Source organism: Phocoena phocoena, chromosome 5, assembly GCF_963924675.1.
Source record: "Phocoena phocoena chromosome 5, mPhoPho1.1, whole genome shotgun sequence".
Classification (NCBI taxonomy): domain Eukaryota; kingdom Metazoa; phylum Chordata; class Mammalia; order Artiodactyla; family Phocoenidae; genus Phocoena; species Phocoena phocoena.
Genome location: NC_089223.1, coordinates 23,571,295 through 23,588,262, shown reverse-complemented (window position 1 = coordinate 23,588,262; position 16,968 = coordinate 23,571,295). Strand labels below are relative to the sequence as shown.

General features: G+C 39.3%; 1 protein-coding gene across 2 annotated transcripts in view; it reads right to left on the bottom strand.

Moving 5' to 3' along the window:
• GAB1 (GRB2 associated binding protein 1) overlaps positions 1-16,968 on the bottom strand; it is a 125,057-nt gene that overhangs the window by 40,040 nt on the left and 68,049 nt on the right. For both annotated transcript variants that reach the window (XM_065877681.1, XM_065877680.1), the window contains exon 2: positions 998-1,292. In XM_065877681.1, coding sequence (XP_065733753.1) covers positions 998-1,292 — 295 coding nt within the window. The remainder of the gene's footprint in view (positions 1-997; positions 1,293-16,968) is intronic.

Sequence of the window (16,968 nt, the reverse complement as noted above, 5' to 3'; positions counted from 1 at the left end):
TCATTTGCTTTTCATAGGTATTGACAGTCACCTTGGCTATTTCATAACCCCATAATCCAATATAGTTTAAAACATAACTCCTGTATCCATCATTAGATGAATGGATAAAGAAGATGTGTGTGTGCGCGCACGCTCACACACACACACACACACACACACACACACAGTGGAATACTACTCAGCCATCAGAAAGAAGTAATTTTGCCATTTGCAACAACATAGATAGACCTGGAGGGTGTTATGCTAAGTGAAATAAGTCAGACAAAGAAAAATACTGTATGATATCACTTATATGTGGAATCTAAAAAATACAACAAACTAGTGAGTATAACAAACTAGTGAGTATAACAAAAAAGAAGAGTATAGCAAAAAAGAATTTCATACAGAGATGAAATTAGTGGTTACCGGTGGGGAGAGGGAAGGAGGAGGGGCGAGAGAGGTAGGGGATTAAGGGGTACAAACTATCATGTATAAAACAAGCTATAAGGATATACTATACAACACAAGGAATATTGCCAATATTTTATAATAACTATAAATGGAGCATACCCTCTAAAAACTGTGAATCACTATATTGTACACCTGTAACATATAATACTGTACAGCAACTATACTTCAATTAAAAAAAACTCCTGAAGAATTAAGTTGAGCCGCATGAAAATGTTATTTTAACAGGTTGAAATATCAAGTATCAGCACTGTTAAGGTTCAGCTTAATATTTACCTTGGAACCCAAGAAATGCTCTTAAATAAGTATGCCTTCTTGTCATCTTCTTCAGGACATTATTTAGACACTGCCCCACAATGGTAGTCTCTCTTTCTAAAATCTATAAAAATTTCTCCTTAAACTGATTAAAAGGTTTGCTTTTTCTAAATGTTGTTACTATTATAAAAAAAAAATTATATTGTGTAACTGAAATAACAAAGAATTTTACAACAGTTTTTAAAATGTAGTAATAAAGGAGAACTCAGGTTGAGTCACAAAATCTTGAACTTACCTTCTTCTGTAGGATTAAACCCACAGATGTCACAAATACAACGAACCCACTTATTCATCTCCTCTTCACTGTCTGCTACCAAGTAGAAAATCCGGTCAATGGTGTTGATATCAAAAATGTAGCTGTTTTCAAACTCTTTTTTGTTAAATGTCAATCCAGCATCAACTTGCTGACATAAATTTAAATCAATAATACGGATAGGCTTCTTGGCATGATCATTTTTGTAATATTCCAAGACATCTGGATCTCCAGTTAAACGGCCACTGCGTAACACAAACCATCTCCTCTTCCATGCCTAGGAACAAAACAAAAATATCCATCCAGTGTTAACTTGAGAGAAATTTTTCAAGATGCACATTTGTCAAACCAATTTTATAAATGCATTGACTAGAGAAAGTCACAGACAATGTTTTGTTTCCATAGAATAATCTACCACTCCAGCAAAGTTTACTGATGCTTCCTCAATTAACTTAATAATGTGTGTATACACACTTATTGTTTTCTATTAGATCTTCTGATAAAACATTAGAAGACACCGATGGATATTAGAAGCTATTACATTGATAGGTAATATCAAGTCAACAAACCAAGGAAGATTTAGTTTTTACTAAATATAAAAAGCAAATGGTGCTGGGAAAACTGGATATCCAAGTGCAAAAGAATAAAGTTAGACTCTCACCGTATCAAATAAAAATTAACTCAAAATGGATCAAAGACCTACAGGTAACAGCTAAAACTAGAAAATTCTTAGAAAAACAAATACGGAAAACCTTGATGATATTAGGTTTGGTAATGATGTCTTGATTATGACAGTAAGAGCACAGGAAACAAAAGAAATGCCAGGGAAACTGGACTGCATCAAAATTTTAAACTTTTATATTTTTGAAGAACATGCTCAAAGAGTCAAAAGGCACCTCACAGAATGGGAGGAAATATCTGCAAATCGTATATCTGATAAGAAATTAATGTCTAGAATACATATAGAACTCCTACGACTCAGTGACAATGAAAATATACAACCCAATTAAAAAATGGGCAAAGGACTTGAAGAATTTGACGCCCCAAGAAAGGTATACAAATGACCAATAAGCACAAGAACAGATGTTCAACACGACTATCAGTAGAGAAATGCACCATGAGATACCACTTCATACACATTAGAATGGCTATTATCAAAAAGGCAGAAAATAACAAGAGTGAGCCAGGATATGAAGAAACTGGAACCTTTGTGCATTGCTGGTACGAACGTAAAATGGTGTAACTACTGTGGAAAATGGGATGGCGGTCCTTCAAAAACTTCCAGTGTGGGTATCTGACTCAAAAGTATGAAAAGCAGGGTCTCTCAGAGACGTATCTGTACACCCATGTTCATAGCAGCATTATTCACAACGGTCAAAAGGTGGAAGCAACCCAAGTGTCCATTGATGAATGAAGAGATAAATGAAATATATACAATGAAATATTATTCAGCCTTAAAAGAAAATTCTGACACATGCTACAATCTGTATAAACCTTGAGATGTTATGGTAAATGAAATAAGCCAAAGGGACAAAAATTGTAGGATTCTATTTATATGAGGTACCTACGGCAATCAAATTCACAGGGAGAGAAAGCAAAATGGTTGTTGCCTGGCGTTAGGAGGAAGGGGGATGGGGAGTTAGTGTTTAATGGGTAGAGTTTCAGTTTGAGAAGATGAAAAAGTTCTGGAGATAAATGACTGTGATGGCTGCACAACAATGTGAAAGTACTTAATGCTACTGAACTGTACACTTAAAAAATGATTAATGGACTTCCCTGGTGGCGCAGTGGTTGAGAGTCCGCCTGCCGATGCAGGGGACACGGGTTCGTGCCCCGGTCCGGGAAGATCCCACATGCCGCGGAGCGGCTGGGCCCGTGAGCCATGGCGGCTGGGCCTGCGCGTCCGGAGCCTGTGCTCCGCAACGGGAGAGGCCACAACAGTGAGAGGTCCACATACCGCAAAAAAAAAAAAAAAAAAAAAAAAAAAAAAAAATCCATTTAGTTAATATATGACATCTACTTATTTCAAAATAAATAAATATCATCTCTTAGTAAAAGGACGCCTTCACAGATACCTCCCTATCAAACAGTAAGCTTAAAAAAGGAATAGAGAAGTAAAGAGAAAGGAAAACAGAGTATTATGTCACTTATCCAGGGCCATCAAGGAATCACATCTTTTTGTAAAAGTGATTTCTCCAGATAGTGAAGGTTCTGTCTTTAAATACATAAATGACTTTTTAAAACCTTAATGTCTTTCATGGAAATCCTGCTGAAATGCCTTACTACATAATTCATTGAACATAATTCACCCATTCCCCAGTGACTACAGACTAAGTATTGCAGGCATCAATTTCTGTACTGCACTTCAGAGAAGCTCTCGGGCTGCAGGACTGTCCGGAGGGTTATCTGTCCCTATACTAAATCGTGCCATACTGCTGTGCTTGTATATAGTTCATCTCTAACCATTTAAATACGGTCTTTTTTTTTTTTTCTCTTAAGTTTTCACCAGTTGTCACTTCTCCCTTCTAATCATATGGTTTATAGCAGGGGTCCCCAACCCCTGGTCCACGGACCGGTATTGGCCCGTGGCCTGTTAGGAACCGGGCCGCACAGCAGGAGGTGAGCGGCGGGCAGTGAGTGAAGCTTCATCTGCCCCTCCCCATTGCTCGCATCACCACCAGAACAAACCCCATCTCCCCTCCACCCCACCCACTCCGTGGAAAAACTGTCTTTCACGAAACCGGTCCCTGGTGCCGAAAAGGTTGGGGACCGCTGGTTTATAGGATGCCCAACTGTCTCCTGCCTCAGGGACTTTGCACATGCTGTTTCCTAAGTCCGGGATGTTCTTTCCTCTCTTTGCCAGGCAGGCTTTGACCTTTAGGCCTTCCCTTCCCTGACCAACCTCAGCTCAACCACCACCGGTTGTAGAGCAGGGCATAATGTTAGGGACCCCATCACATACCTATGTAGTGATTTTTGTAATTTGCAATCCAGTTTTTCTTTGTATTTATTTATTTAGTATCTAACTCCCCAAGCAGACCATAAAGTCCAAGAAGACAGTGACCATGTCTGCTTTATTTGCCGTTACATACTCAATGCAGAGCAAGGGCCGAATAACTAGAAATATTTGTACAATAAATAGAATTCCCCTAAGACTATGAAGTTGTAAAATTTTTGAGACTATTAGATTAGATATATTGGCCACCCTGAATAGAAAGGCGTGTGCTTTCAAAACCTCTTCCACTTGAGAAAAATACTGAACATTTACATCATAAAATAAACATAACTGAGCTTTACCAAAACACACACACAAAACACCTTGGGAAAATGACAAAAAAGAGAAGAGAATGAAATATGTCCCTTTGCTACAGCTCATGTGTCACTCTTTGTCATCCAGTTGACTGTGGCTCCCCCAAACATTTCTTTGCTTCCCTCTCGAAATGATACTGTTAAAATGTAATAGGCCCTTGGAAACTAAAATACATAGCCAAGAAATGAACAGCAGTGAACTGCGGGGCACTAGACAGATTGGGCTAGCGATTACAGAGGCCGAGAAGACATTATCTAAGAGATGAACCCTTGCAGCAGGAAATTACAGCATGAAAACACAGAATTTAGCCAAGCAGCACCTGCCACTTATTTATTTATTTTTAATGTGGTCCAAATGTGAATGTTTGTCTCAGTCACAAAATGAGTCACTCTCATTGAATCTGGCACAGATTAAACTGGAAAACAAAAGCAATTACATAAACTACACACTTTAATAAGGCAGATACAAAGGTTCTCTGGATTAGGGTACAAAGCACAATTTAGCCACAGAATAAAGCTTGATGCTCGACAAGAGAACTGACATCAGCACCCTTGCTAATCACAGCACAAAAGCTTCTCTATGTTTTGTCTGAGCACAAAATGGGTCCACATAAATCAGTCTTTGTTATCTGAAAATATCTGGGATTCTTAAAGTTTGCCCTATTTTTATCCTTGCTGCCTTGGTAGCCCCAGAGAAAGCTGTACATTGCCTCACCAATCCTACAGAGCAGTAACAGACAAAAAGGACACGTTTTCTAGAAACCCTCAAAAACACTCCAAGCAATTTTAAACAAAATGCATGTGAAAAAACGTTTTATCTACTGGAAAATGAGCAGGTGTGCTTGAGAAGAACTATGCAAACATTTATTTTGTTGTCATTTCCTACAATGCAATAGTCACTTCAACCTGAAGTTGAATAAATGATGCAGTAAAAAGATTTCACCAGCAGGTCTGCATTTTGAAGCAGCTTTAAAAGCACCATACTCTGATACAGGTGTTCCATCTCAGGGTTTCAAGATTAACTTTGGCTACTGTATTAACATCAAAAGAGAAGAGCACGGAGAGTCCGTGGATCCCAATGGAAATACATTTAGATCAGACTGCCAAACTAAATATCCAATATCCAATGGAGTATTTGCATTGCCATCTACCCATTCCCTATGTTTGGTGACTGCCTGCCAAACTCTCTCCCTGCCAAACTCTCTGGCAGGGCACACGGGGCTCTTCCAGCCTCTCCCTATCTCTCCAGCCTCACTTCTTGCCTCTCTGCCTTCCAACCACATCGGAAATGCTTGCAGGTCCCCTAACAGTCTGCTTCTGTCCTGCCTCTGGCCCTGATACAGGCTGCCCCTTGGCACATAATCCACCCCCTGGATTTAGCTCAGATTTCAGGGCACCATCCCTAAGTGGCCCCCTCCAAGCTCTCCATTTCCCCCTCGTTCCCAGTTACCGTGTTTGACATCCCTACAAGTGAGCATCTTGAGGGCTGGAGCCATGTCTTTTCACCTTTCATCTTTCTTCTCCTAGTCCCAAGGAGGTGCTCAGTCGGCATCTGCTGAATATGCCAATCAAAGGAACCATGGATAAAAAAATGGAAGTTCTCACACTTTCTATGCATTCTGGGGATATTGACATGACTGCAATCTGCCCAGCCCATTTGCAATTTGGCTGACAAGAATTTGTCAGGCAAGGTAGAGGTGCATAAACCATCAATTCGTTTGTTTTAAAAACTCTACAGATATGAGAGGAATTTTTATACTTCATTTTAAAGGAAAACTGTTCTTTTAAATAATTTCTGTATTTAAGCCAGCTGCATACATCATACTGAAGACAGACTTGTCACGTGGAAGCAAGGTTCTAATACAGGTTTATCACATACCTACAGATTATGGGTATGTACACATTGGCAAGAAAGTACAGATGGAGTCCCATTACCTCGTGGGAAGAAAAAAATTTCAATACGGATTAGCCCCAAACCACGACCTGTAATAATATTATTAACAAACTTACAAAATATGTCTAATTTGCCTAAATGGCAAACGGGCTCAGTTTTAAAGAAAAACATTGCGAATGCTGCACACACTTGTTTTCTGAGCTTTCTCTGCTATAAATGATGTAACAAGGCTTGGTACAATGCTTTCCAAGACTCCCTAATCGCTTCCCTGTACTTCTAACTGGAAGAGCTAATTATTGAAGAAATAGCCAATAAATGGATGGGCAAAGAGAAGAGGTCAGGGTGGTCCTGTGATTCTCAACTCTAACTCTAGGTAAGAAATATCTAGAGAAATTTACTTAAAAAAAAAAAAGATTGATGCCTGGGGGCCTCACCTCAGGCCAACTAAACTGGAGCGTGGGGCATCAGCCCTAGCACCAGCATAGGTAGTTTTAAATGCTCACCAGGTGATTTCTATGTGCCACCAAGACTTGAGAACCACTGGTCCAATCAATAGACAGAATTAGGTTGCTTCTTAAAATAGAATTAAAGAAACAAACATAGAGGTCTTTTAAAGCTTTCATCTATCTAATTCCTTATCTTCTCAAGGCTTCTGCTCTTGCCAAGGTAGTTTCTCTTCTCCCTTCTTGTCTTTGTGGACAATATTTATCCTATTGGCGAATATGTTTGAACTCCTTTCTACTGTTGGAAACGTAATCTATTCTCCAAGGTTCTGTCCAAACTTTCCCTTTTCCTCGCCACACCTTCCCTCTGGAGTCTTGACCACCCATCAGATACTGCCCTGGAAAGTCTTCTGCATGACTATGGACAGTTTGGAACCATCTGTTATTTTACTATGTACATCTCCAAATGTTCCAAATGCTTGTGAATTATTTTCCCCGAGTTCTTTGAAAGCCGAGACCATTCCTTAAATTGTTTTTATATCTGCCACAGCGCTTCACCCATTGTGAAGCCCTCAAAGCCTCTACAGGGTGCTTTTAAAGTTTTCTGTTCATCACAATGATTGCGGAGAGTGAGTGAACTTAAATGAAAAGACCTCAGGGAAAGAAAAAAAGAAGCCCATAGTTGTTATTAGGGTAGCCCAAACTCCCTTTACAGGTTGCCATACAAGGTTCTTCAAAACCATACTTACCTGCCTGGCCTTTCCAGCCAACGCGCGCATTTTGTTGTTTTGTTTTGAGTCTAACGCATCCTCTCTCTCTCACCCAATGATCCTACTCAGTCTTCAAGAGCCAGCTCAATAACCTCTTCTTTGCAGCTTCCCTCAACTTCCTCTGAGTTAAGGCTTCTCTGAACTTCTCTGAACTCTCAGCACACGGGTCCCAAGCCCATTCTGTTCGAGCAGTTCAGAAAGACCTCTGATGACTGCATTCAGGTCTCTCTAGTTGCTGAATCCTCGAGTTTACCTTGACCCGATAAACTGAAGAACAGCACTTGCTATATTCTTGAGCCACGTGCCTTTCCATCATGAAGCATCACCACTAATTTTACTAACCCTATATTATCCTAGGAAACTGGGGGGGAAAGTAGAGTGGAACTTTCTTATTCTGAAATCTCTTAAAAGGTATTTCATGACTGATACTTAAGGAAAGAAGGTCGTGACTGTGAATTCAAAATTTACGTAGAATCTCAGAAATCTGTAAAACGTTAACGGTTGAAGACATGGGTTTCACAAAATGAAAATGCTGTTTTTAATAAGATAGGTTTTAATCTAAACTTCATCAGCAGGGTAATGGTTAAATTTAAATAAATTACGAGCTATCTATACAATAGTTAAGTTGATGCAAAACATTTTAAAAACTGAGCTAGATCTCACTTATATATGAAAAATGCCCACAAGATAATTGTTAAATTTTTTTTAAAAGTGAGTTACAGAACTTTATGATTTCATTTAGTCTGAAATGATTGTGTGCTTGTACATGTAAACTATGTTTAGAGAGCAGGTCTGGAAGGAGACACACCGGAAGCGTTAAATGTGGTCATTCCAGGAATAGGGATGGGAGGGTCAGACCAGTTTCATGTTTTTATTTTATATGATTTTGTGCAGTCTGATTTTTTTCAAGGAGCTTCCATTTACTCCTGTTATAATTTTTAAAATATTAATGATTTAAAAGCTTATAGTTAAAAATGCTCTGAAAAACAAAGTCTATTAATTAATATTTTAAAATCTAGGAATGACGTACACACACAGAAAAGTTTATTTCTGTATGGAAATGCATACTCTTCTTCTTATTCTGCAATTAGTGAATAAATTTAGCCTTTCTTTTAAATATAGAATTCCAGGATACATCTGGAGAGAGTCTTGGTCAGGAAATAGCTTAGACAAAGTATAACTACTTTGTTTTCAAGACTGGAATTTAGAGGGTTAAAAAGAAAAAAAAAGTAAAGTTAGGAACACTTAAAATAGAGAAACAAATTTCTTCCACCAAAGTCCAGTGGTTATAATATTCTCACAATTTTATTTTAAAAACCATGTCAGTAAATGGTTAACATACTTAGATAGTTAACTATCTAAAATAAGCACTTTGGGAATTACTTTACCTATTAAAAATATTAAATTTCCATAATAATAATACAACCAGGGTAAATAAAATAAAGAAAAACAAATTAACCATGAAGCAGGGACAAAAGAAAACCATTTACTTTAAAATACTTGAGTTGTTTTCCAGGAAGCACCATCTTTTCTCATAGAGCAAAATAAGGAAAAAACACACTCGGTGGAAGTTTCCACTCCACTGGCTCTGTCATTATGATCATCTGTTCCAAACACACACAAGCCTAAAATTTCCTGTTTTCAAACTATTGTCACCATTTTCTAGCCTAGTGTTATCTGTGCTAACTTTAGCTTAGTAATATAAACAAAAGAATACACCAAAAATAATGCAGAACAATGCCTAGATATAGGCTCACAACTGCGCCACAAACCTTTTAAATCGGAGTTTACATATGCTGCCCGGACAAAAACAAATTAGCTAGACCTGAACCAATTTCACAATAGCAAAACAACAACAAAAAATCAAATTTAACTCAAACACTACAGTAGCTGGGAAAAAAAATTCAGGGAATTTTAAATTATTAATGAATAATCGTATCATATCATTTACTTGTTGAAAGTAAATGTGCATATCATTTACTTGTTGAAATCATTGCTAAACTGATGCCTACCTCAAAGCTCTGGTGTTAAGTCCTGCATCAAATGAACAAACAAAAAAGCAATGATGAAAACTCCCCAGTATTTAATATACACAAACTAGTTTTTTATACCTTTTGGGGTCACAGACCGCTTTGAGAATCTAATAAAAGCAATGGAACCTTTTCTTAGAAAAAGGCGCATACATAATATTGCACAGTTTCAGGGGTTCACATGACCCCTGGGGCACATGTTAAGAATGCTCGAAATAGGACTACCCTTTAATACTTCTTACTACAAAGAACAGTTTGATATGAGACCTTGGACCCCAACCAGGCATATCAGTTACTAAAGTTCCACAGGAAGGTAGGTCACCTCATGGCATTAACTCTCAATACAGCACTGTGGGGCAGGCTGAATATATTTTTACCTGTGAATACTAGTTCATCTCTCATCATATTTCCACACTAACTCTGGGGCTTTTCAAGGCTTCCTTATCCTGACCAGGAGGAGTCTGAAGAGAGGCAGGAGCCTGGCTAGCAGTGGATCCAAGATAAGCTTGCAATACCCTGTGTGTCTGGGAATGAAGGTCTGGGGTGATGGTATAGCTGAACCTGTACTGGTAAGAAAGACCACCTGCCTTGGGTTTCATCTGTTCTCACCCTTTTCCTGCCACCACATGCACTAAGGGTCAGTGAGCTCATATCAGGGTGTGGTCATAGGAAAGTGGGGTCAGGGAGTCCACCTGAACTTTTGGAATCAGCCTCCAGCCTAGACAAAAGGTAGCTGGAGTCATATGCCATCTGGCCAGCTAGAGATTTAGAATGGGTGCCACAGCTAGCGACACAGCAAGTATGTACCTGGCCGTGTCGTCTGTATATCTCCCTAAGAACCTGTGGAGGCAGAGGTGGCACAAATGTCCAGGCAGACTCTTAGCAATCTAGCTGAAAACAGCAGAAGTACAACGCAGGGCTGTGAGCTCCAAACACACCCAGAAGTCACTGAACCATTCATTTCATCTCTACAAATCTCAGCTAAAGAAACAATGCATTCTGCAGCTAAATATATAGGCATCAAAACACTCAACACCGTGCTGTTTATATGAGTAAATATTTGAAAACGATCTAAATATCCAACAATAGGGTGACCAACCATCCCAGTGTTCCCAGGGCTGTCCCTGTTTTGGAAGTCAAAGTTCCACGTCCTGACACCCCTCAGTCCTGAGCAAACCAGGAAGGTTGGTGACAGCAGGAAATTGAGTAAATAAATTAAGATACATCTCCATGAAGGTGTATGACATAATCAGTAAAAGATGCTTTTCAATGGCATTTTTTAAGATCCCCCTTCCCCATGGTCTGAAAAATTTCCAAAACGTTGAGAGAGCTTGGCAAGGAACTAACCTTTTTCATTTGGAGTAACTGCAATCTGGTGTGAAGGAAAACTGGAACACCTGCCTTTCTACCTTCTCTGGCTCTCTGTCACCTGCACCAGGTAAAGCTGACTGCTCCAGGGTATTCAGAGCACCTGTGCAAACTTCTATTTGAGTACTCTCCTCTTGACTGTCGAGCAGTCCTCTGTACAGCTGCTTTCCTCCCCAAGATCTTGTCCCATTCCTCCTCTAAGTGCTTAGCATAGTTTGTAGCAGGCAAGGGCTTGGCGCCTTAAAAGGCATGTGTGATAACTTACCTGAACAAATGAACGAACGAATCAATGTCTCCTGGTGACCCTGAAAATGCTGTCTCTGTCCTTCGCTAACTTAGTCTTCACGTAAATGGATGATACGCCAAACCAACAGTGGGCCTTCTTAATGCTAGGAGTTTGGCCATTAATCCTATCAAATCTCCTCCTCCAGAAGGTTCAGCCAACAAAAAGGGAAACTAACTTAATCAAGAAACAAATCAATATGAAACCATGCCAATATGCTAAAATTCAGAAACTACAGCTTCAGACAGTGCCTACAGTATTCTGGAAAGTCTACATATTTATGTTAGTATATTTATTTATATATATAATTATTCTCTCTTCATATATTCAACATTGGTGTGTGTGTGTGTGTGTGTGTGTGTGTGTGTGTGTAATGACATCCCAGTCTCTGAGGGCCGAATGTAATGTTATTAGGGAGAATAAAGACAAAATGCCATGTACTATGAAGTATAGTGTCAATGCACATGTTTAAGTGAAGAAGATGTGAGAACGTTACTTAAACTTTGTTAAGTGGTAGGAAATTGATATCACATCTTAAAGTCACAAGATTTTCCACCACAGATACAAATTCTAATTGCAGTTTTAGAGCAGTACTGTCCAAGAGAACTTTCTGCAATAATGTAAATGGCTACATCGATCACACATTAAGTTCAAGCTTCCCTGGTGGCGCAGTGGTTGAGAGTCCACCTGCCGATGCAGGGGACACGGGTTCGTGCCCTGGTCTGGGAAGATCCCACATGCCGCGGAGCGGCTGGGCCCGTGAGCCATGGCCGCTGAGCCTGCGAGTCCGGAGCCTGTGCTCCGCAACGGTAGAGGCCACAACAGTGAGAGGCCCGCGTACCGCAAAAAAAAAAAAACCCCAAAAAACCACATTAAGTTCAAGATGCAGGGAAGAATAATCTCACCCAGAGAGGAGAACTAAGCACAAAGCTGAACATGATACAAAAATTACTCCACAGATACTGAAATCAAGAGGACCTCTGACGCGAATGTGGAAGACTTAGCCCAAGTGCGGATAATGATGTTCTCCCCACCCCCAATCACAGAGGGGAGTGTCACCCTTTGAAGACGTGATTCTTTGGGGGAAAACACTTTTTCATTCATGTAACATCCAGATAATGATCTCATCGTACAAGAAAAACTGTTGATCATTTACTTCTCTTTGTTTTCAACAAATCTGTGCTATCTTGCCCATTCTATGATGTGTTGGCCCTAAAATGAGCCCAGCTTTCTTTTTCCTGTCAACTTTCCATCTCCCTCTACACCACCCAAGCCTCCTGACCTTTGACCAACAGGAAGTAGATACAATGGACTGAAAATAACAGCGACTGGAAGGATTTGTGAATGCACGATTTAATGCTTGAGGACTGGAGGAGAAGGGCTGGGGGAAAGAGAAAAGGACTAGCTATTTCTGCCAGTGCCATTTGGCAGGACCCAATTCATCTTGAATTCCATACAAAACTGTTATCCCAGTTATACAGCTCATAAAAGCTAAAAAAAAAAAAAAAAAGGACAGTATGTACAGTAGTACATATATAGATATACCAGATGCAGCGGACACGACTTATACACTCATCTGCTTTAAGCATGTTAGAAACCCTGTGAGACAGTCAGTCATTCACAAAGTGCTGGCATCCGAGGTAACAGACAACAACTGACTGTGTCTGACTTGCCAACTTGGAAGTTCACTAAAGTCTATAAAAGCTAAAAATAGCCCCACAAACATGTTTACAGGCATTTTGAAAATACAGGATCCACACTGTTTTCTAAATATAAACCTTGAGTTTGTAGCACAGGGATTGGCTTTGGGTTTTCAGAGACGTCATTGGGACATCCCACACTTTGGCACAGAAATTCACATTTCACTATTTTACTTTAAATATATAATTGGTAGTATTTAACTAGAGAGAAGGTGGGGTGGATCTGGAAGGGAGAGGATGTGCAGAAAAAGATGGTATCTCTTCCCCCATTTAATTAGAGGGCTTCAGATGACCACAAACCCCCAATTCTTTGTGGTGGGATCAGACCGTCATAAAATTCTGAAAAGGGAGATCTGGCCTATATTTTTCCACTCTTTATATCCACTCTCCAATCCAGTCCCTGCCCCCTTCCTAAGACTGTAGGTGCTACTGCAGTAGATAGAGACAGAAGGTCAGATGTAACATGTACACATGTGTAAAAGTCCCTGCCTCCCAACTGGTCCACGAGTATAGGCGTGCTGAAGGCAGCAATTCTTTTTTTTTTTTGGCCACGCCACGCAGCTTCTAGGATCTTTGTTCCCTGACCAGGGACTGAACCCATTGCCTTGGCAGTGAAAGCTCAGAGTCCTAACCACTGGACCACCAGGGAATTCCCAAAGGCAACAATTCTAATTCGTGTCCAGTTCCTGAAAAGTGAAATCATTCTAAATCAAACACGGGAAAATTCCAACTAAAACCCACAATGCTCATATCAACTGGGATTGCTGAGGGGGAAAGTGGTATACTAAGACTATGAAAGAGTTAAAGGAGTATTTTATTAGTGCAGAAAAACATGTCTATTTGGTCTCTTAAGTTATGTAAAATTACTTTTTGATATTAATTTCTGGTTAGAATTTGTTTAGATTTTATCCTCTGAATTTAATTCTACTAAATCTTTAAAATTTAGCAGCTATTAAAAAAAATAAGAGAAAGAAAAACCTACAGCAACAGACTTAGCTCCGTACTAGTATGTTATAAACTTCAAATGTCTGTGCCTCTTAAAGTCCTGTGGTAGAATCTATATTTCTGGAGCTTATGCAACATCCAAGTGAAATACTCTCCAAAATAAAATTGTGTCAGTCGTATGGGCATTTTCTTAACAAATTTATTTGTAATAAACTACGAGCAATAAGAAATTCAACTGAAAAATTAGGGGGAATTATATATAACCTACCACCATCAAAAGTATATATTTTTCCATATTTTCATCTAATTTTTGTTCAAGTATACTGTTTAAATAAAGATGACTGTGTTTTTGGTTTCCTGAGCCACACTTCTAACTTTCAGGAGCTTAAAATTCTCAGGTATAAAATTTTAATTCATTAATATTTCACTAATATTCACTAGTATTGATTAATTTTTCCAGGTCTTGCTTATTATGCTAGAATTATGGAAATAAAGGTGAAGCCCTCACTGAATGCTTTCTGAAACCCGATAAAGAAAACACACTTAACAACTGTAAAAACACAAGACATTTATTTACCATGGGTTTTCTTAGCACAGCATCCCAGATACACTCTAGCAATTAAGATATTTAATTATAACTCAAATGATGTCCTGCTGGGCCTTGTCCAATTTGCTACAGCATGTAGTTGATGCTCTAAGCAAACAATGATGAAAACAAACATATCTTCTCCAAAGAAATGCTATCACCTTGTTTATCAATAATGGCCATCTCATACTGTATAGACCAATTTATTAAATCTAACAGATGAAGAATTTATTCCAGGAAAAAAGATCTTTTGATACTTCAACTTATGTTAGGCATTGTTAACCTGAAGACATTCTCAGAATAAACATCTCGACTTCTCGGCCATTTAAATGTTTATACCTTAAAAATTAAAAGATGAGGCAATCTAGTTATAGATTATCTACTATGAACAAAGGATAGTTTGGTCCAAAAACAGAGGAGAAGTTACGGAGAAACAAAATATCTCTAGTTAAAATTTGACTAGCTTTAAAAAAAAATAAAAACAAAAGTACCTGCGCTGTATTTTGTTGAGTAATTGACCATGAAAAGGCAAAGTAATGAGATTTTCATTTAAAGATTAAGATTATGTAACCCTAGGCTGGCTGAGGTCAATGAGTTTTGGGTAACTAGATCTAATTCTTGGTGGAGCAAAGACAAAGAATAAAAAACACAAGACCTTTAGCTAGCCTCCTAGACATGGCACTGAAGTCCCCACGCCAACCCCATATGGCTTTCTAATCTTTAGGAGCAGTTGGAAAAGAATAATCAGAAATAAAAACTATTCAGCACTGTAGCTATCAAGAATTCCTTGGGGGGCGCAATATAGGGGGGGAGTGGGAGGTACAAACTATTGGCTGTAAGACAGGCTACAAGGATGTATTGTATAATACAGGGAATATAGCCAATAGTTTGTAATAACTGTAAATGAAGTATAACCTTTAAAAATTGCATAAAAAATTATAAAAGAAAAAAGAATTTAAAGAAAAAAAAGAATCCCTTATGGTTCCTCTCAGCTTAGTCCTTTCACCAAATGGCTTAGAGGGCAACCGTAAGTAACCATTTATTTATACGCAGACTCCTAGAACTCTCTCTTCACTGCTCTGTTCTCAAAACCTAACACACACAATGCTTGACAAAAGTAGGGACCCAACTAGTGGTGACTGAGTGAATGAATGAACGAAAGTCTTCACGAATAAGATGAACCTTACAATGATCACCGTTACAGTCGTCCATAAATAATAATTACGTGGTTTGAGATTTGATGGTGGAAATGGAAACCTGCTAGGAAAGCAAAAGAAGTATACTGTGACAATGAATTAATTGAAAAATTACCAGTAAGACTAAATAAACATTTACACTTTAGGGCTTCCCTGGTGGCGCAGTGGTTGAGAGTCCGCTTGCTGATGCAGGGGACACAGGTTCATGCCCCGGTCCGGGAAGATCCCACATGCCGTGGAGCGGCTGGGCCCGTGAGCTATGGCCGCTGAGCCTGCGCGTCTGGAGCCTGTGCTCCGCAATGGGAAAGGCCACAACAGTGAGAGGCCCACATACCGCAAAAACAAAACAAAACAAAACAAAACACATTTACACCTTAAATATAGAAATAAGCATAATATAAATGCTACTAAATGAAAGATACTAAATAGAAAAACCTTCCCCCAAGGTATTCAGAAGGAGCAGCAAACACAGGGCATAAAATTATAGCAAATGCAATGCATTGAATAGGTTTCCTTTCTTCTCCATTCTGTCGTCTGCCCCCTAGTGGAGTCCTTATGAGCAGAGAAAAACGTAAGAAAGGCAGGCACTACAGAAATCAGGAAAAACCAAAACAGAACACAACAGAACCGAACAAAACAAAGCACAAAGCACAAAGGGATTACTCTGGACTTCTACAAATCAGCTACTCAAGAGCAGAAAGTTAACTTATGAAATTCCTTTTCAACGCTTTTGCCCCAAAGACAAAACTCCTGTATCAACTTAGGTAGGTTCACTATTCCCTTGTGCACCTTTGGACTTTTGATTATTACCTTTTCAGGAAAAGTCGGCATCTGTAGATTGCATCTAGGTAGGTATCCTGGGTTTCAGGATATTTAAGAAGACCATTTACTAACTGGTAGTTTCTCAGTGCATGTGGTCAGCCCGCTTTAATCTCTGGTTTTCAGGTGTCTTTGACATGAGTGGCTAAAACAAAATCATTTCCATAAAGATGACTCTGGAAAGCTATGGATTCATTTTCACCGTACTTCAAATCAAGGCACAGGTAAAGTGAAACGGAGACGCTGAACAGTGATGACAGGCATGGCTGAGGGACTCCTCTGGAAAGCAGGCTTATCTCCATGGGGAGCTTTCTGTCTGGAAAGAGGTGTGGGTTTTATCTATGATCTCATCAGCAGCAACAACCGACTCTCCTCCAAACGGGCTGCATTTTGTACTCGAGTTTTGCATTAACATGTACATTTCTTTAAATATGAAGATGACAGTCACTGCTATTGACTTACGTAAACAAGCAGTCCGGTGACCCCCCTCCCCCCTTGTGACTGGTGACACACATTTGCAACGCAGCCATCCAGCCAGCCAGGGTTAGACAAACTACACTCACTGAACAAAACGTCAGAAAATCATCCCTGAAGGGAGATACAAGTCTTA